The sequence below is a fragment of the Lampetra fluviatilis genome, chromosome 10, assembly GCF_964198595.1.
Source record: "Lampetra fluviatilis chromosome 10, kcLamFluv1.1, whole genome shotgun sequence".
Classification (NCBI taxonomy): Eukaryota; Metazoa; Chordata; class Hyperoartia; order Petromyzontiformes; family Petromyzontidae; genus Lampetra; species Lampetra fluviatilis.
The window spans coordinates 7,358,011-7,380,227 of NC_136284.1; the positions used below are offsets into that span (position 1 = coordinate 7,358,011).

Genomic DNA, 22,217 nt, shown 5'->3' on the forward strand with positions numbered 1-22,217 from the left:
TGTTTACACACTGCACCAGGTACTCATTTGAGGCTGAGTCGACCTAGGGGAGGCCCGGGACCGGTTGAGATAATCGTCACTGGTGTTGGCCGTGAGCGGGAAACGAACCAGTGTCGCCGGGTTCGTAGCGCAGCGTTGCGCTCACCGCTACACTACCGCTCCCCACACACGTGTGCACACAGACACACGTACGTGCAAACAGACACACGTACGTGCAAACAGACACACGTACGTGCACACGCACACACGTGCACACGCACACACGTACGTGCACACGAGACCCGGGTGGGGTAAATGGAAACAGGTGTGCGGGGCTCGTGAGAGGCATGGCGCTTGTCGCCGTGCGGGCAATTCACTTCTCCGTCGCCGCTGCGCTGAAGAATTCTGGGGCGCATCGCGAGTCGAGTCATTAACATTGTGGGCGACTCTCTTTAAGCAGAAACAATCTAAACAATGTCGGAAAATGGCGAATATGCATGATAATTGAGAGCACTCAAATCGGGTTTGGGAAATGCATTTAAAAAAAATAATTCTGATTCATGCCCCGCGCGCCAGCCACGGCACCAATCACATCCCTTAATTGGAGCGTGTATCCCATGCTGGTCATTTGTCTCAGTTTATTTAATACAAGGGGAGCGGTGGAGCAGCCGTTAGCGCACTAAGCTCTTTCGATTCCCTTACCACGGCGAACATCAATGGCGAGTGATATCCCTGAACCGTTACACACACCCCGCACCCTCCTTTCACCAACCCGCATTGACCGGCATGGTGAAGTATGGTCAATCAACCCCTATGCCCAACAACAGCGGTGTTTTCATTTGCAAAGATCTGTATGTTATTATATTCGTGTTATTATTCATCGTCGTCATCATCGTAATGTATCTTTGTATTATTGAACTAGGCGTGAACTCTGGACACGTACGAGAAACATTGACCTTCATGAGTGCGCGCGCTGCCAGGAGCGAGCACGGATGAAGATGATGCTGGCAATGATGATGATGATGGTGGTGGTCATGATGATGCTGACGATGGGTTATGAGTGAGCTGTGCTGGGTAGCGCTGCTATGGACCGGCTCTGGACTGGCTTGCGAGACAGAGAGGAGAGGAGAGAGGAGGGGGGAGAGAGAACTGGCTCAGAGAGAGATTGCCGCCCCTCTCTGCAGGCAGGCGCTGCTACTCTGAGCCACGCGCAGTGAGTCAGTGCCCGTGTCATTTCCGCCCCTTGTGCCCGGGCTGGAGAACGCCTCAAACTATAGAGAATCGCTGCTCGCCTGATCGCTGTCTCTCTCTCTCGTTGCGTGTGCTTATCTCTCTGTGTGTGTGTGCACGTATTTTACGCATACGAGTTCTGGGAGGTTGACGGGTTAGGTAGGAGATGGGTGGAAAGGGAGGTGCGCGCTAAGCATTCGATTTCCAAACCCGAGGCAGGCAGGGATTTTCATTTCCGAGGCGTTCCCGAAGATGGGGGGGAGATCTTAGCGCTGCGAGGAGCGGCGACATCGACGCGGAGACGCAGCCGCAGCAGGAGGAAGAGGAGCAAGGGGCGGAGGAGAAGGAAGAGAGAGAGATCGAGAGAGGAGCAAGAGGGAGTGGGAAGGAAGAGGGAGGAGCAACAGCGAAAAGAAGAGGCTCTTCGCGTCTCCATCCCAGCGCATCTCAGAGCGGTCAGTATCGCAGAGGTGCACCGTCTCTCGCCAAAGACAGCCGTGCGGAGCGATCGCTTCGTAACAATACAGGCACGCGTTTGCGCCTGTGTTGGTCGTTTAATTAAATTTATACGTATATATGTGTGTGGGTTTTTTTTCAATTCGTGGAAGTACAGTGCATATTTGGATCTCAAAGACTTTGTGTGCTCGTGGAGCGGTTAGCGAGTTGTGTGCGCTACGAACCCGGCGGCACGAGTTTGATTCCTGCTCGCTGACAACACCGGCGACGATTATCTGAACCGGTCGTGGGCCTCCCCTAGGTGGGACCAGCCTCAAATGAGTACTTGGTACGGTATATAAACATCGCCATGAGAGAGACAAAGGCGGCCCCGTGTGGGGCTGGCCTCGTGTGCCCGTGTATGCCTTCATGCTAACAGCACTTGCCCCAAACGTCTGTGCAGGCTATACGGGTGATCTTTATATTTTGTGAACGCGGATTGTGTACGCGTAATTACTTGTTTGTGAATTACATTGACGCATTTGTGTTGTTGTTGCTGCTGTTCCCCCCTTTTGACAGCGTCGGTGGGACGGTGGTGGGTACAGAAAATATGAGCAAAATGAAGAAGCTACGGCGCACACTGTCGGAAAGTTTCAGTCGGCTGGGTGAGTCGCCATCCATCACGCAGCACACGCTCTACACGCTCTACACGCTCCATCCACTCAATCATTATCATCCTCAGGCGGCCGCGACAACGCGGTCCTCGCATGGCCGTGATTACCAAACATCGGGTGCGTGCAGTGTGCGTTGGCTTAACCTGCCCGTGTAACGGGGTCACAGATGAGAGGAGTTCCACCCAAAACCATTTCCACTGAGAATCACGCGCCCGTGCTTCCAGTAACCGCAACTCACAATCTGCAGATGGATAGACCCCAGCATTGTAGCATGTGTACCACTCTGTCTATGCCCACGTCAACCGAAATGCATGCGAACGATTTCGTTCCATCTTGGTAGCCGCGCGGTGTTGATACTCGTGGGTGTTTGAACTGTGTGCATGTTGAACTTCTTTCGTACCGTACGTAGCCAGCCGCGCTAATCGGAGGTGCGGGGGAAGGACTATAAACTAAAGGCAAAACAAAGAGCAGTTGTGGATAGCGACGTTAGTTCATCACAAAACGTTGTACCGTGGTGGAGGACTGGAGTTGACAAACACCACTGACTGATAATTGTTTTTTTACCCTTTTATCTGGCAACAAAACTGACACTTTTTTTACAAGGAGTCATGTTTGCATAGACCACAATACCTGCAGTCGTAATACAAACAAAAAACACAACTCTGATAATGTATGCACTGTCCTTGAAGTTGAATGGTCCACACCCGAGACAGCTTTCTTTAGAGCCTAGTCTCACATGGCGTTGGACCAGATGACGCCAAAAGGCGCACAACTCAAAGACAATGCACCATCAGAGTATGAGAGCTCGCGGTAAGCATTACACCATTGGTACCTCATTTGCCAGTAGCAAAATACTGACTGACTTCAGTTGACACTCAACAAAGGTGGCACGGTCCATACCGAGTTCCCCGAGGGCTTGGAGAGGGCTGCCCCCCCCCATGCCACCCCCACTCCACATTCGTCTTGTCAAATCAAATATTGTTGGTAACAATATTGAACACCGGTGACAATTAAGCGACGACAGTCGAAGCTGACAGCCTTCCCTCGTATACTACATTTGTGGGTGAGAGGCAGAGCAGGAATTACGATCGGGAAAAAAAACCCAGATCGTATCGTTACTAATTCGGTTCAGCGTTTGACGTTTGTCTAAAGTTCGTATAACATTGACAGTGCCCTCTCCCCCGCTGGAGCTTATTTAGTGCCCTCCCCACCCTTCCCGTTAAACAAGGTCATGCTGTACGGCTGTGCTCTGAGAAGCAACACACGTGATGTTTAATCGGGCACATTAATCTAATACGGGGCATTGATCTAATGTACCTGGCGTGGGCACTTGTAATTAAGGCAACTTGTACGAAATCTGCTCCACGCTGCTCGAGTTGTAATCGCTAGCCCGGAATGTATTTCATTGTGAAGAGCCGTGACACTGTCGTTAGATGCGCTATTGTTCAGACGCGACGACATTCAAGCCCTGGGATTAACAGTGGCTAATGTCAGCAATACTCCACTGCTATTGTGGCGATTATGTTGTCCGTATCGCTTGCTCGGCGTTGATCGGCGGCAGAGTGGTTAGCGCGCGCTGCGCTGTAAACCCGACGACCCGAGTTCAATTATAGGCCACGGATAAAGTAAGTCTGTATGCCCGTGTTGTTCATCGCAAGGCCCGCGGGCCACTGGTGGTCCCTGGTGGCCTTTAGTGCGGCCCCTGGCGTGCGGCTCCCGACAATAGACAACGCGTGAAAACACCCCCCCCCCCCACCATCATCATCATCGTGCTGCCAAACCCCCGATGTTTCGATTTAAAGCTTTCGTGACTGCAGGGATTCATCTTCTTGGTTCTTTCGGTAAAGTCACGTAGAATGTAAATAATAAAAGAATAAAAAATCAAACATATTAAAATAATATTAAATAATATTAATTTATTTATAATAATATTAATTTATTTTATTATGTTTTATTTTATTATTTTATTATTTCCATTCTACGTGACTTTACCGAAAGAACCAAGAAGATAAACCCCCGATGGTTTCCAATGTGTGGCGGCCCTCACACTGATGTCTCTCTCTCGGCGCAAGTGCCCCCCCCCCCCCTCTGAGAATTAGTGAAGAACAATGATGTATGCCGCACTTCTTTCGCATCTTACGTAGCGAACCGTGCTAATCGGAGATGTGGCGTGGCGGGTGATATCACAACCGGACCTTCCCTCCTTCGCCTCCACAACCCTTTCACCAACCGGCATTGCCTAGCGTGGTGAAATATGGTGAACCCCATCCTCCCCTCACCGATTGACATGGTGTGGGGAGGCCCTCAGTCACTGCTGGGTGTGAGAAAGGCTTTCTGATGATGTTGCTACTAGCTTGTTTGCACATCCCAGGACAGAAGCTGTAATATTTACGAAGAAATGGAGCGGAGTATAATTGTGTCTTGTGTAAATTTAATGGCAGTGATTATTGCACAAAACTACGTCATAAAACACCTCACTTCATGTCACTGTTGCACTGTATATAATTGACCTTCATTTTTTTCAAATTCACTCCTCTGTTACTTTATTCTCTTTTGCTTTCGGTCGCTGCGGTTGAAATAAATTGTAATTCGACACAATATCTGGCAAATCACCGAGAACTGTCTATTTTACCATAATGTAGAAGCATAAATTAGACTTACCTTTTATCTCAAGTGCTGAAAAAATAAATAAAGACACCAAATCCATATTCTTTGGGTCTTTAGGTAAGGTCACGGAGTTAGGTTCAAAGAAAATAAATAAACTATCTACGTGACTTTACCGAAAGACCCAAAGAAGATGAATTCCTGCAGTCACAAAAGCTTTAAGTCAAGATTTACACCAAATCCACTTTGTTGCTGCGTAGAATTATTTATTAGATTCACTTTCAATAAAGAAACGTGAAACTTAAAGCGAATTTGCGAAAACATGTTTTTATTTCCGCTCGACCTTCTGCGTGAGTGTAAAAATCTATGAATATTAATGATGGGGGTGCGGCATGTGGAGTGACGTCACTCCCGTTACACACAAACAGACATTCTTGGCTCATTATAGTAGTAGTGTGTGTGTGTATGCATATGCCAGCGGAGTGGTGGATTGAAGCTCACTTGGCAGTGTTGTTGGTTTTATGTTTGGAAACTTAGTGCAGCTCGTTGTTTATTTGCGTGCAGACTGAGCAATTGATTTCACATGTGGGACCGCCACGCACGTATGGACGTATACGCTGATACGGGGTTGCAGCATTTAACAAATGAAATTAACACGTCGCACGTGTGTTTGTTTTACCAGCTTTGAAGAAGGAAGAAGTGGTGAGTGAAGAGGTGAGTGGACACATTGGGTGCCATGTGTGTGTGTGGTTGCATGTAATGTGTGCGCATGAGCCGAGTTTGGATGAAAGAAACCTCAAAGTGTACAGACATGGACACAGTCCAATGTTTCCGTGACAGGCGGCCAACACATCGGGTGAATTTTTGGAACCCCAATTTGCAAGTTGATTGTGGAGAGTTGGGTGATGAGCAAAGATGAACTTCACCACAGTCTGAGCCATTTACAGCGCTGTCCATTATCCGATTCGCAGCCCTTTTTGGATCCACTCCTGGACAGTCGTAAGGGTACTACAGCACAGGTTATCACGGTTGTGATGTGTAGCTCTTCGATGTGTTTCCACGTTGTACCGCGTGTTGTTTCGGCATAATGTCCGACGTTTTTTGCCTGATATTCTGGGAGCTTCAGTTCCTGATGAAATTCCCGAAAACGCTCTCAGCACGTGGAGCGAAATGTCGGGCGTCATGCTGCACAACACACTATACAATCCCAAAACACATCGGAGTGGGTCATAGGTGTTGTTTGACAATACTTCACCACATTAGTGAGTGTGGGTTGATTGGGCATGTTGGCAGGGGGTGGGCACAGATTCAAATATCACGAGCCACCGATGATAACCATGTCAATCCCGGATAGCCAATTTTATAGCACAATTTGCTAACCACTACCCCACAATCCACTCCATCCAGAGTAGCGGACAACATACATGGTGTGAGAACGCGAGCATTTCATTTCTGGTGTTGGCCTTCATTATTGATGGGACAATCTCGCACGAACGTGTGTCTACACAGCTGTGACAGCTAAGAGCTTAATCCCCTTTGCATGGATAACGAGTGCTTTTTTTTTCTTAATGGTGTGCTTGGGATATAGTGCAGGTGCCACGAAATTCATCATCAGCTGATTATTGCGGTTGGCCTGCGTCGGAATCGCGCGCAGCTTCGGTAACCATCCAATTGTGGGAGCCCAACGTAGGCGGAGAGAAGGCAGAGGCGGGCGTTAATCCTCTTCATTCGCACACAGTCACGCGGCAGTGAACACGATAAATAACTAAATAAATGGGAGAGTCAAAATGAGTGTTAAATATTGATTTGAGTGAAAAGCACAAGGCAATCGTATACAGTGGTTGATAAAAAATTATATTGGTTATTTGTGCAGTCACAATGTCGTTTAAATTCAACTTCGCAGCAATTGCAGGCAACATGAAAGCAGCCCTTAAGGGGCATAATGTTTAGTTCTCCAGGTCAAGTACGTCTTTATAATTGGCAAACCACTTGTACGACGATAATAGCTCCCTCTAACTGACCTGCTGCAATATCCATCAAAGCATACTACTTGACGTGCTAAATATAATACCTAATTATGGAAACTTCACGTGGCAATTTAAGTGTAAAATTTTACTTTCAGGCAGCCAGTTTGGAAGTTGGCCAGCCGTAATATATTGCCACAGGTTGTTAACTCGCTCCCACAACGTGACTTGGTAGTTGAAGAGCGTTATGTTTCCTTTTAATTTTCAACGTGATTAAAATGTAGGCGGAGTAAAACATTGCTTTTTTTAACTTGAGGCCCATCGTTCTGCCGCTCTCTGTCACGCCCTCTGAATAGCGACGGGTCTCATTCCTCAGACCAATTAACGGCGACCAGTTGTGCGCAGAGTTACGGCGGTGTCATCCAGGCCTGGCAGGGTCACGCAAACACATCACGGCGACCCCCATGCTGCTTGTTCGCGACGACGCGGCTCTGTTGCCACTTGCCCGGGTGCGAGAGAGGAGTGTGAGCAACTGGCAAACCCAAGGACTCCGATTATGTTAGCAGGAGAGAGAGAGAGAAAAAATATCAATACAGGATTTAAAAAAAGAGGCCGGAGAAAAGAATTGCTCACAAATCAAAGTTTTGTGCAATTGCTCTTGGTTTGAATGGGAGATACGCCGCAAAAGAAGTATATATTTAGACGGGCAGCAGAAGGAAAATTATAGTCCCGCGCAAATGAAAATGAGAGGTATTGATTGATTTCTGTACTTGACCTATTTGGGTTATTGTGCGCAGAGTTGTAATTAGGGTCGTCTCGTCAGCCCGACTGAGAGTAACTTTGGCTTGCAATGTCCCACTGTACAGAGGGCTTGTCCACTCAATAATGAATTTTTTGTGGCTGCTGCGCTTACAGACCAGTGATGGACAATGAAATGTGTTTCTCTGCAATAAAACTACATTTGCCTTACAAAATATTCCCGCTATTTAATTAATGTTTAATCTCCGCCATTTATATACCACATGTGAGTGGGGTTTTCATGACCGTAGTCTACCGAAGATTGTGGACTGACTTGAATATACCACCCCAACAATGCTAATTCAGTTTGGAGATTAAAAATGTTTGGATTTCGATGGCCTCAGTTGTCTCATTTGTGACTGTCATTATCATCATCATTACGCAAGTCGCTGCTGTTGTTTCCAATCCTGCAATGTAATAATCCACCCAGCCCCTGCACATGAGCTGATTTCATCATTCCATCTCTTCACTGGACGTCCTCTCAGATGCGTTTTATTCCTAGGCTGCCACTCCACCGTTATTCTTAACCGATGTCCATCATCACTTCTTTACAATTACTGCTGGGCTTCTAATAATGGTTAGCACTGCCACGGACTGTTCTCTGTCCACCCGCAGAAGATGGCACCTTCGACCAAAACGCTGCATCTCAGTTACGCAGTGTGCTATATAAACTGATGAATGAATGAAGAAACAAATATACCCCTTCAGAAATATCCCATCTGTAACCCAGCTCAGAAAAAAACAGTACGTACTCATGCATTCAAAAACAAGTCGTACAAGTTCCGCAATTTAGCGAAACGTGACAACGAGCGGTTAACGTAAGGTCGTTGGGTCTCGGTCATAATTTAAACTCGCGATGAAACATCTTCAACGCGATGAACGTGAGTTCGCTTGCTGGAATGGCCGGCAATGCTGCGCTTAGCCACGGCTTTCTCAGCCGACGACGTATCTGAAGAGGCAGCCGCCATTCAGCTCCGTGCAGCTGTTGAATCCAGCCATATTTGCTCAGTCGTGTCTGAGTGCACCAGCCGCATATTTTGGTAGTGCCGGCTTTTTGATGCAAACCAATTGGGAATGAAGCCAGCGCTTCGGTCTGCTTCGCAACGGAATGCTAAGAAGCCGCTGCGATTCAGCACACAATCAATGCTTGGCTTGCCATGTGGGCTCCCCCAGAAGGCCATTCTCGACCCGATATTAAAATTGTTCTGGTGTTGCGTGTATTATTCATGCATTGTTTAACAAGAATTCGTTCATCACAGGCATTTGCATTTACCAAAGGATTTACATATCTGTGAGTTTTCAAACCCGACACGAAGTGCGTAATGGATGGACTGGTATAAATATTTTATGCGTAAAGTGAAGCTATCAATATTGCAAAGTTTCACTTTGTGTGTTTTTTATATTTGCTGCGATAATTCAATATAAATCAATGTACAGTAATGTCAGGGAAATTATAATTCTTTTCCAAGATGGTCCACAAATGGAAGAACAAAGAGGAATTCATTAATTTGGGATTTGAAATTATATGAGAAAACGCAGGAGGGCATAGGAAGTTTTAAACAACTGTTGAAAGTCGAGATAAACATCGAAGTGATATATGTTGACCCTTTTTGTCAATTGGCGGCTGGGGAGAGAGCGAGTGTGAATGTGCTTTCGTGAGTGCCGCCTGTTACATCAAACATTGCGTTCCCACGTTTTAACTTATTATTTTCAAACAAAGAGTACCAGCAGAAGAAGTTAAATATAAACCCTAACTCAAAGTATTTCCTTTTCATTCAACAAAGTAATACGATGGCCAAATTGAAATGACACGCTTGATGCATGTCGATATTTGTAAACCACGAGTTATGTTTCAACAGCAGGGCCCTGGACGGGGGCGGGGTTTCTGTGGTCATCAGTCCCACGTGACTTGACTTCCCAGGGCTCACATGACGAACCCATACTATGGATTTGTTTGTTAGTTTAAAAAAATATATATTTGTATTTTATTTGTGCCGAATGTAATGCCACGTATTAGTTGTTTTAAAACAAATCAGTTTCATAACAATGTAAAATCGTGTGCCCTTGACACGTTTGTGGTTTCATTCACATGCCTTTGTAATTTTTCAATTTAGAAAAATATACTTGCAATTTATAATGTATAATGGATATTGTTTACTTTCATACATTTTATTTGTCCGAGCATTTTTCTAAATTACTATTTGGCACCAGGGATCTCTTTTGTACCATCTGTGGAACGAGCGTGTTTGCCAGCTGGCAGTATTCTTAGCTCAGCCTGGTAAACAGTCAGAGTAAATTATACATGCGATAGCTTCCTGACAGCTTACAGGAGTACAGTTTGAATATGCATGTGAGTTTTTATTTTTATTTTATTCTCCCCTTTGTGTATTTTCGACCCAAGCAAAACAAACAAACAACTTTTGTTTTTATTATGCATCCATCAACACCATTTACGTGCATTCGTAATTCAACAAATTTTCTTTCAAGAATAAACAGTTCTGGTAAAGATAATAATAATTTAAATGTATAAAGCGCCCTTAAACAATCGTTCTCAGGGAGCTTCACGACGTGCCGTGCAAGCGTTAAAATGTTTTGAGGCTTTGCAAATGTTGTTGTGTAACTTTGCACGCGTTTGCCATGAAATCCCTTTTCCCATTTTCCAAGATTGAGAAGGGCTCCTTCTGTGTGTGGGCAGAGCTTTTCCAGAAACAAGTTCCCCTCCATTGGCCAGGTTCCTCCCTCAGACATACACGTAGAAATTTCCTCCAGATTCACAATCCATGCCTTCTAGAGAAACGCATTCCCGTGTTATATTCAGTTATAAGAAACTTGGAATGTTAATATAGTAAATTATATCATATTTACACCTTTTTTTATAATATAATTTTTAAAAAATCGATTCAGCTTGTCGATGAGGTTTCAGGTAGATATTTGTCGCCAGACATAGTGGCGCACTCCTCTGATCTCACGCTTTGGAGGCAACGGTTGGTGGAATGGTGCAGACTTGTTAAACTCTAAATCCATCGGTGCTGCAGCATGGCCAGGAGATGGCCGTACAACACGTGGGGCTGCGAGCCCATCTGTGTGGACCTCTGAATGTTGTCACTTTGATATACTGTATGTCGGTTTTTCACCAGGTACCCCGGTTTCTTCTCTTATACAAAATAACCCCTTAAAATTTCACCAGCCAAACATTACAGAATTGATGGAAGTGCGGGAGAGGCATGTAACCGTTCAGAGTGCTCGATGTGCCGCTGCAGGGCGCAAGAGTGCAGAAACGGATCTGACAGCAAAATCAATACACGCGGGGAGAAACTATATCCAGGAGGCACAATTACTAACTTTCTTTAAATACCATTGTCAAACAAGGACCACTTTCTCCATTAGGTACTGATTCATTTAACAGAGCCACTTCAATTGAACCTTATTTATTCTTCACTAAACGCAAAGCAGAGAGCACGTGAAACCGCAGATGATGTCCTCAACCCTCCAAAATATTTTGGACAATGGCTGTGAGTAAGCAGAATGTGCCGAGGTTTGACTTTCATTAAGGTGCTGCACGTGCGACCGGTTGCCATGATTGTTTGCACAAGGTACACATGGACAATTGTTAATAATGCATTCGAATTGCACAATGTGCCGGTCAATTCCTTGACGACTATGCCTGGAATCTGCCTTGAAGTGCCAGTGCGGCACTGATGAATGGCTCGTCTTCTGCGACTTAACCTTGGGCTGACATTAGTTATAGACCAGAAAAAATACTTTTGGCCTCAAATGGATTTCAATTTGTTCATGAAGTCACTGAAGGCAACATCAACTGCAGAGTAGGGCTCTGCGTTTTGTTCGGAGGTGACATTTCTGGGTAATTTGTGACATTTGGAAGGCATGTGTGCTTGCATATCACCGTATTTGCGCACAGCGGTGAACATGGAGGCTATGTTATGTTCCTTAGGATTACATAACTTCTAGGAAAGCATCGCCTCCTGCGGCAATCGCTGTGAATGCGATTACTTGTTAGGCACTGAGGAACTATTGATTTTGATTCCACCAGTACGAAGACAGTTACCGGGTCAAGCGAACAACTCTGAACAGTCGGTGGTGTGCGGCATTCTGTGCTTAACGGCCAGTTGAGGCCACTTGGTTTCATATTCTTAGGTTGTTTTTGGTAAAGTCACGTAGGTAAAAATTTAAATTAAAATTAATTAAAGTAAAATTAAAATAAAATCAAAATCACGACGTTTCGGAGGCAACACAAGCTTCCGTCTTCAGGTGGAAGTGTCACAGCACGCTTGCTGTATCAAGTAAATGAGTAAAATAGAAAATAAAATAAAAATCACGATGTTTCGGAGGCAACACAAGCTTCCGTCTTCAGGTGGAACCGTCACAGTACGATAGCTGTATCAATATAGACGGAAGCTTGTGTTGCCTCTGAAACGTCGTGATTTTTATTTTATTTTTTATTTTACTTTTATTAATTTTTATTTTTTACCTACGTGACTTTACCGAAAACAACCTAAGAATATGAATCCTTACAGTCACGAAAGCTTCAAATCTAGAGCCACTTGGTTTGTTCCGCTCTAGAATGTGGCTCAATATAGAGCCTTGTCGTTCAAGGGATATCGTTCCTGTCATGCCAGAGCCAATTCAAGTCTTCCCAACTCTCATCCTGCAGAGCATCTGCTTACAACTATTTTCACTCCCTGTACCGTCGACTATAGATCATGTTTTTAATGAGTGCATTTAGAATTTGTAATTGGACGCAGAATAATGAACTCGATGCAGAGCTGGCGCCGGAAATGTATGATGTGTTGCCAGGATAATTGGATGCATTTGCATTCATTTGGGTGGTGACGGGGCGAGTGGTTCCCGCCCCTTGTTTGCAGAAGTACACGATTCGAATCCAGCATTCTCTCCCCCCGCCTCTCTCCCTATTAACACCGCGGGTGTATTAACCATGAAAATGCACGCCGTCTACTTCACAGTGGACGTCAAAGATTCTGTGATGTACAGACGTGGCAAATTTGAAAGACACCACCCACACACCCCACAATGAATCGATTTAAATATACACAGCACTCATTGCCCCCTTCAATGAAAAGTTGTCAGGACGCTCGTGAGAAAGAGTAATGAGACTCCGTTAGGCTCTCCTGGGTAAACAAGCGTAATACTAGTTAATATTATGACATTGCACAACATGCAGGGTTTAATTTCAGACAGATCTGTCTCGGTCAGTGACCTGGAAAATGTTCGCAGCCGACACACCACATCCAGTCTACATCTCGCTGTGGTTCTGGCTACTAGTGACACGCCATCTACACCAGTCTACCAACGACGCGTACAATATTTAGTTACACATTAAGCCTTGACAACATGTGAAAGCCTACTAACAAAGTCAATGAATGCTTTGGCTATGGAGCAACTGTGGCGTAACGCTCACCCAGCGGTTGATTTGGTGCCCCCCCCCCACCACCATCACCACGTTTTAAAGAGCTGCTTTCCCACTGCAATGTCTCTTCGGCAAACTGACCAGCAGCACGCCCGGAAGGAGTAGCGTGATTTACTCAACACACCTGACTTGTACATCGTTGCTTTAGCTCACGTGTCTGGTGGGTGCAGCAGCACGCTGCACGCTCCAGGCAGCACATCATCAGAAACAGCAGCGATTCGGCCAGCAGTTGTCGTCGTTTGCCATCTCGGGAGCAGGGCCAGATTTAGGGGGGCGTAACAGGACATTTATCCAGGGCCCAATATCCAGAGGGGCCCGATACAAATATAAAATCCGTTTCATGTTTATAAATAAAAGTTAAACAGAGTATGCGTATTATAAATGTAACATGAAGCTCGTAATTACTGGCGAAACGTCGTACTCAGATTGTTGTGGCTTGGCTCTCCAACACACCGATGTGCTGTACTAGTGACGAATTGGCCACGTTTTGTTTACGTGACAACCCTTACTAGTTGGCTGTGTCGGGTGGTGGCGGGTTTTAACGACACATTTATATATTTACGTGATCTAACCCCAAAAAACCTCTATTATAAACCTCTTAGTAATCAACTGCAGGATGAAGACCCCCCCCCCTCCCATAGTGTAGGGTTTGATTACCATACTTCGCCATGCTGGTCAGTATGGGTTGGTGAAAGGGATAAGGTGGGGGAGTTTCCATGACTGGGTAAGATATCCCACTCTGCCGACATTAGCCGTGGGCAGTGAATCAAACTCAGCTTGGGTGGATTCCTTGCACAGTGCACTGACTGCTGCACCACCACTCCTTTACAAACCCGTGAATGATATCTGTGGCCCCCCCAGAGATCCAGAGACCTGGGTTGTGAAGCACCTTACCAGGCACCTCTACAGTCTGGCTTGCTTCAACAGAAAGCTGGACCTGACGAAGGCAGCTTTTTGCTCCACCTTGATTGATGCTTCGTACATGTCCGCAAGGAGTGTGCGGAACATCGCGATGAGCGGTAGCGCTACGTGATGCGCAGGCAACAGCTGCGCTTGCGTGGGCTGTGCGCGCTTGACGGTAATGACACGTGGCAGGCAAGATGTGCTCGTGAACGTGTCACATTTGCGGGTCAACGGTTGAAGCAGGGCTACTTTGCCAACGAAGTTAATGGTCTGAGCATAAGTACAATGGGATCCATATTATCATTACACCACTTGGATCTCAAAATGCGTGTCATATTAGTGGAATGAGAGTGAAAAATGAGAGCAGCAGGAAAAAGGTGAGAGAGCGCTGGGCGTATCCGTGACCTTTGTGGATTGGATGGTGAGCTTTGTGCTGGGGCAGAGTTGTGGTCAAGTATCCAACGCCAGCAATTAAAGAGATGGGCTTTTTGAGGTGGGCAGGTGGCAAATAGGTCACAGCGCTGAGCTGGCACCAGTGAGATTTTGAGTTAGAATCCAGGCAGCGGACCCTTGTGATTAAACCGGGTTGTCAAGAGCAGTCTGTTGTTGATCTCACTAATTAATGCGCTCAAAATTATAATCACATAACATTTGGTTTCATCATTTCATATGGGTAATTGTCAGGTCTCAGAATTTAAAATATCGGTTGCTCGGACATGCAGTGAACATTTCCTTCTGTAGCAGGGTAGGTGGGAAAGTGGTGGTGCCCACTGCTGTGTGATTTAGAGGTTACTTGAAGCTGTCTCGGAAGTAGTTCTGTGAAAGCCACTTCTGTGGGTATTTTTCTAATGAAAGTTCCGAATTGATTCTTTGTCTTATGACTTGCCTCCTGGGGCACAATCGAGGTCACATTTTGGCAAAATACAATATTTCTTAAAGGCTGCATATTCAGTCTCGCAAACATTTTACCATTTATACAAAGGTGATGAGTGTATCAGACACTTAGGGGAAGTGCAACCCATCATATTTCGAAATGTTTGTTCCGATTGTGATTGGGTTGTTATTTAGGAAGTTTGCTCTAGTTACAATGACAGGGTGGTCGGGTTTTTGTGTTACAACGCAGCTACTGTCAAGGCCAGTATGGAATGGAGGGACGATTTGTGGGTTTGGCAATAGTGTGGCTCTCAGGGCACAATCAATGGTGTTTGGCTTGGCTGGGCTTCTTGCTATTGTAAACTGCCGGTTTCAGGTTTAACTGCCGGAATTCAATAAAACGCCAGCAGCATTATATTCCGCAAAGCTGTTTTTATTTCGCTTGAGCTAATTCGGGGCAAGTCGCGGTTGTTTTTCTGCTGAACTGAACAATGATCTGGTATTCATTGCTATCAGTAGCTATGAGCCATTGGTGGATATTCCAAATTCCCATGGCAGGGCACATATCTCGTTGTAGGGCAACTGCTGTTGAAAACTAATTAGACGCATTAGGGGGTCTGTGAAACTATGTTTGAACTGTTCACCCTAATTATTGACTTGAACACAGGATTTCAGTTTAAGATGTGTGTATTTAAGTGTCTGTACACGAGTGTCCAACTGACAGAAAATTAACAATACATAATCATTAGGCCTTTAGAAGTCCTCTGCTGAATGAAGGCATTCGCAATATGCCACAAACTGTCATGCTTCTGAATAATAATAATAATCCACATTGCACCTTCACACGACCAGCATTCATCACTCATTGTCTTCAATGTACGTCCTCTCGGGCGAATTCCAGTCTTTGTCACTCCATCATTAATCCAGTTTTTTTTTATGACGTAGACATAATTAAATGACCATATAGATTTTAACTTAAGAATACATTTTAAACAGAAACTTGCGTTTGAGTCAGGTTGAATGATGTTCAAGTTAATGTGTGCGACAAAGCAGTCCACATTGAAAACTGACAAAAGCTGTGAGTAACTAAGTACTGGAATAAAAATACAATTCATGGGAAAATTATTTTAAACACATAGCATGGACTCCACTCACACTGCCAATTTGTGATCCAGCAGGAAATAATGTAAGCACTGCTACATTGCATAAAATAATTACCCACATGCAGTGATGAATTGCCTTTCAGAATTTAATCTCAGAAATGCACTATGCAAATTACGTTGGTTTGTATAAAGGTCAATTCTCCAGCTCGCGTTACAATGCTGGGGATGCTTATATTACCCCCCCCCACCCCCCAAATCTATCAGGCAGCAGGGCTTACTGTGAGATTTTTTTGAACGCCTACACATTTTTGCCAGAGTATAATCTCAAGAATATTGCCATTGACCGCCGTGTTATCGCAGAATTGTTTACCTCGCAAAACCTTGCCAAGTCCATGGTAGTGGAAACGAAATAAACAGTCAATACAATCAAGAATTTGTTCTTCAGGAAAAAATATATCTCTTAACTTCCTCAAACATTCGATTACCGATGCAAATTAAGAGTCTGGTATATCTGCAATTAAAATAACCGTTTATTGATTGAACAACAACATGTTAAACCAGCTCACATTTTGACCTGACCTTGTAAAAGGGTTTCATTAAAGACACATCCTCATCATCAGCAGCCACAATCAATCTGCTGCTAACTGAAGGACCTCCCCAAGCTCTCTCTCCACCTCTTGCGACGCTGTGATGTAATGCTCCGCCGAGCACTTGCACACGAGTTGATTTCATCGTCCTCGCAAACCAAGGCCTAAAAAAAAAATAATCTATAATTTACAATAAATATCTCGTGCCTATTTTGTCAGTCGTATGCAGCCTGCTGTTTAATAAAGTATCTGCTGCTCGACACCGTTGATTTAATTTGGATACGTTCATTCAAATGAGACCTTGGCCAGGCCCGCGAGAGCATCAGAGTGCTGCTTCTTAAACGTGTCACTCATTTGTCTCTCTTAGCATCCATCCTGTCTAGTCCGTTCTCCCCCCCCCACCGCCAACGAGGCTGCACAGGCTTTCAATCCAAACCGCTTCACAATAACCCTTTAAATATAAGAGCAAAAAAACACCCCATCAAGGCTAACCTGGTCGAAGAGTATTGTAACGTGCAATGCGTACATGCACGGATGGCTATTTTGCCATTTCACTTTTGGATGATGGGGGGGGGGGGGCTTCATTCAGTAGTGGGTTGTTAATTTTTTACTTAAAACTTTCGTGACTGCAGGAATTAATATTCTTGGTTCTTTCGGTAAAGTCACGTAGATAGAAAATTTAATTTTAATTAAATGAAAATTTACAAATATATAAATTATTATTTTATTTTATTTTCTATCTACGTGACTTTACCGAAAGAACCAAGAATATGGGTTGTTAATGTAGCTCGTTTGCTGCATGTATATAATTAAACATCAGCATCGATATGGTGAAAACGATTTTACGCAACTGTAATAATGAACAGGCCGTATGTAAATCCCATCGCTGGATCATGGCCTCCTCCGCACTCCACCGCGTGCAGGTCGCTGGGGTTGTATGGCGATATACTTCCCCATTCTAGTCGGTGTGTGGTGGGGAAGGTGGGTGAGCATAGAAGTATAATACAACACTACATTTCGCTGCATTGCCCTCTGCGGCCCACCACATAGCCCAGCATCCTACAACACCTGTTACACCACGGCGATCACCGGCCATGGTAGGCTCGAGTCTACTTTGGAGATCATTCACAATGAAGTTGGTTTTGTTTTCGGCATCCCTAGTCTGATCAATACGTATATTTTTGCACTCACCTGCATTGCAATTGGCCAGGCCTCTCTATTGTCTCTGTGACTGCTCTACCCATTACCTCCCTCTCATTCTCCCTCTTGCTCCCTCCCCATCCTCCCTCCCTTCCTTCCTTCCCTCCCGAGACCCCCCTCCACCACCTCCTGCTCCCTCTCATCCTCGGCGTGCCGGCTTAGCATGCCGAGGCACGGCCAAGCAGGAAAATGCACCGCAGCAGCAGCGGCAGCTCTGCTTCCTCGCTCGCCCGGTGGGGCAGAAGGATTGAGCTCTCTGCCTTGTGAGGTCGCCCAGTCTCCCCCTCGAGCTCGAATATTTATATACGGAGAGACGCCGCACGTGTACGCGTGCGTGCGTGCGTGCACGTTGGTATGCGGTTCTCCCTCGTATCCCCTTGCAGAATAACCCCGTCGCTAATTTGTTTCCTTGTAACTAATGCATTTTCCAATACCCACTCTTGTGTGGTTAATAATGTGTGCGACTTGGTGAGTACAATTGAGCGTCGCGTGTGCTTCTGTGCTTCAAATAAGGCTTACGTGAAATAAAACATATATATCTCTGAATACTGTACTTTCAAATCAACATATTTAACATTAACCACACGTGCTATCATTTATGTGTAGGAATAGGATTGACGGTATTGTGTGTGAATGTGCATGCCTCATGGGAATTCACTGTACAATTGCAGCTTTTATTTTTGAATTGTTTCCATGGCATTATTAGAGCAATCGGTGATGCTCTGAGCACCCTGGTTGTTGCTTGCATTAGGGACGCTTCTCGGGATTTCATGATGGGGTGCATTCAGTTGTGTGCTCTCGATTGATCATCGTCATTATAACCAATGTCATGGCCAGCCACCAGCATCACCATTATCATGAGTGGGCTGTCATCATCGGCGCCAGTGACTCGGTGGAAGATTGTGGCGATAATAATTTTGGTTACCAAAAATTGTCTCATTTTTTATATACCATATTCTGCAGCATTGATTTGATGAAACAAAAACCGTCAGGCCTATTCCCTGCAAATTGTAAATCATGAGCTCCTTGGGTGAGCATTTGCAAAGGGAATGAGTTCCATTCCTGCCAATAATGGGTTCTGATTGATGCCGGCTATTCAATTCTATCTCCGAAGGCCACTGCTTGTCAGTCATAGGCTTGCATTGACGCCAAGATGATTGCATCACAGAGTGATGTAGTAATGTTCGTACAGGGGGAGAAGAAAATAGGTCAGATGAAAAGCAACTGCAGCTTAAAGCTGCGATAGCGTCACTGTACGAGAGCTGCTGCTGTAAACAGCGCCGCTGTGATGCATCTCTTGATTAAACGTATCGACGCCAACGACTTCAGTTACCGTGAGGGTCCTGCGGTAGGACTTTTCCTCGATCGAAGCAATTATAACTGGAGTAAATATTTAATGGCGCGTTTGGTGTTGCGTTGCGTGGCGAGCTTGGATTGCGTTCGTTAAGATTCCCCAAGCGCTGTCGTGGTGCCTCTCGGTGCTTTTACGAGCGATGATTCGCGACGCCAGCCGGGAGTCGAGGGTGGTGCATGATGAGCGCAGTGAGCGAGTTCCTCTTCCTGTGGCCCCCCATCATGCGGCAAGCAGCCCGCGCGCACGGTCATCGCAAAGCCCCCCAACCCCCCCCCCCCGGCAGCTCCAAGAGCAGTCAATGATATTCCACGGTGATGGTTACCTTGCACCAACGCGCGGACGTGCACGAAAGAGTGCGGAAACGCAGAGGTGGTTAATGGTTCATATTGCATTGGTCAAGGTTCCCGGCAAATTGACGGGAGAACGCCGAGCGCATGGAAAGGATGTGGGAGCCATGAGAACGTGCAACCTGATTTTTGTGAAACGTTGGTGAATGGTCAAATACACGGTACCATGTAAGCGTCTAGCATTCTCCATGAAGGTTAACAGATTGGTAGGGAAACAGCAGTTGTCTGTGCGCAGTATTCACCCTGGTGGTGTCTGTTGTAGATGGTTGTATTGAACAGTAGCTGGGAACTACACGGTGGCGAGTGTTGCCTTTCCAGTAAAGATGCAGCCCTGCAATGTCTTGTTCACGCCACTGCTAGCAGAAGGGCCTCTACTGGACGGAGCTATATTGAGCCCTCCGAGAGGATGATTATCCTCCTCCTCCTCTTTCACGCTGGCTTTATACTTTGGTAGAGGTCTTGAAAGAGGTTGAGGCAGAGGTGTGGACTCGAGTCATGTGACTTGGACTCGAGTCAGACTCGAGTCATGAATTTGATGACTTGCGACTCGACTTGGACTTGCATAACAATGACTTTGTCCCACCTATGAGATGTGGACTCGAGTCATGTGACTTGGACTCGAGTCAGACTCGAGTCATGAATTTGATGACTTGCGACTCGACTTGGACTTGCATAACAATGACTTTGTCCCACCTCTGGGTTGAGGTGCCCACAATTTACCCCACCAAACACAACCTGTTGGGTGAACATAGGTGGGGGAGGGGGGGGGTTATGAAACTTGCCCTTTATTTCACTTGCTATTCTGAATGAGAATGTTTAATTTTGAATGTTTGACATTTTTAACGATATACTCTTTAACTGGAGATGACTCTTCTGGGAGATGCACGAGCGCTAGTGCACATCTCATTTGTACGAGTAATTTGCATCTTCCTCGGCCACAAATCTGTCAATTGTCAAGTGGTCGCCACTCGCTTGAGCTTTAAAGCGTGACAAGAATTTAATGAATTTCTGCTTTGCAAGTTTTGTTCTCTTACGCGTTTTTTTCATAAAAGTGACAATCATAATTTTAAATTCTCATGCTAATCCCATACAACATCCATCCCTATGTATTTTTTTTTGTCATTATATGTGAATTCTTGCAAGGATAGTTTTCTCTTTTTTCAAACCCGTCCTTTGATCACCCCTTTCTCAGCCGGTCTGATGACGCTGCCCTCCTATCTGAATGCCACGATGACACAGCGTAGTCCGAATTAGGGCACGTGAGCCCATATAAAATGCTACCGAAGGTGCTCGTAGACGAATACATTTTATCGCATGGTATTCATGTGTAATGCTATTAAGCACAATTGTTTCTCAATAACCATATCGTCAGGCGTTGATTTATCGTCCTCGTTGAAATACTGTACTCAGTGGCGTGCCGTTGGCCTGGCGTTATGAGAACTAATTCAGTCAGTTTTTATATTTCCTTATAATCGGGTGATAAATCAATGAGGTAACTTGTCTCCCTTGCAAAGGAGGGAAGAATACGAAGATTATCGTGGACAATTGAATATTGCAAAAGCGATGAAACGTGTAACATTTAAACACAAACACCGTTTGCATTGCACACCATGCTGGTGCATTTCAGTGTCATCTAAGGGGGAGTCTGCAATTACCCGTGTTCACTCCCAACAATTTCACCACCATCCACAAGCACTTTGACTCGTGACCTGTGAACTGATGTGTGTGGCACCTTGTCAAGCTATTGCGTTCAAGGCGGTGTGCATGGTCACCGCACACAATCACGCGCCCTGACATATTCGAAAGCCACTGGGAGTTATGCACTCTGAAATCTAAATCTGAATTGAACACTCATTTCTTTAGAGCTGCTTGTTTGTGTTGCGTTTGTTTTCCTTCCCCTGCACACCGCCTGCTGCATTGGGATATTTGGCCAATGCCCCCAACGGGGAGCTGGGTTTTGCGTGGGAGAAAACCAGAGAGTCTGGAGAAATCCCGCAGCGTACACCAGGGGGTAACATTCAGCACTGCCATTTCCATGGTCCCCTCATATCCCCACGCCCGTAACACGTGGCAAGCCGTGGTGGTCACGCATACAGGTAATAAACTAACCAGGCCCAACCCGGTCACATTTCAGGCAATTTAACGATGTCTGGCGCGTTTAGGGTAATTTACTCGTGGGTTCTGTTGTTTTATTTACACGTGGATTCGTTCACGTGTCACTTAAATGACATGGATCCAAACATCAGCGTAAGAGAAAGATCACGAGAAGGAAGCATCCATTCTGAGGTGTAACACCTCAGAAAATGTAGCACCTGCGATTAGTACGGTTGGCTACGTACGGTGCGAAAGAAGTTCAACATACATACTCAACCTTATTCAGTTGTCAAGCTATTGGGAAGTCGAACGCAACATAGATAACACCTTTCCACATCTGTCTCTCACACGCAAGCCGTCGGTCGCACGGCCTTCTTGGAGTTGCCATCTTGTCAGTAGCGTTGGTTCACCACAAGCAAACACATTCGTGCGGAGGGAGCTGGTAGGAACGTTGGGTTGCTCGGTCAATGGCCAGGGTCAACGGCGGCGTGGTGTATTCCGCAAATATGCTCGACTGTGAGGGCGGGCACAAGCCGGCGTGAGTAGGTTAAACGTTGAGTTTTATAAGGGCACCACGGGGTGACCAGCCTCTCCCTACCCAGCCCCACCCAGCCCCACCCTCCCCT

General features: G+C 45.7%; 1 protein-coding gene across 6 annotated transcripts in view; it reads left to right on the forward strand.

The window, feature by feature from the left end:
- Positions 1–1,100: 1,100 nt before the first annotated feature.
- LOC144934516 (cyclin-dependent kinase 14-like) overlaps positions 1,101–22,217 on the forward strand; it is a 118,142-nt gene continuing 97,025 nt past the window's right edge. For 3 of the 6 annotated variants that reach the window (XR_013637169.1, XM_078860366.1, XM_078860367.1), the window contains exons 1-3: positions 1,813–1,993; positions 2,224–2,309; positions 5,605–5,636. Coding sequence is in view for 5 of the 6 variants with exons in the window: in XM_078860366.1 (XP_078716492.1) it covers positions 1,983–1,993; positions 2,224–2,309; positions 5,605–5,636 (129 nt within the window). In the remaining variant the exon portion in view is untranslated. The other 3 variants (XM_078860368.1, XM_078860369.1, XM_078860370.1) reach the window with 3 other exon arrangements.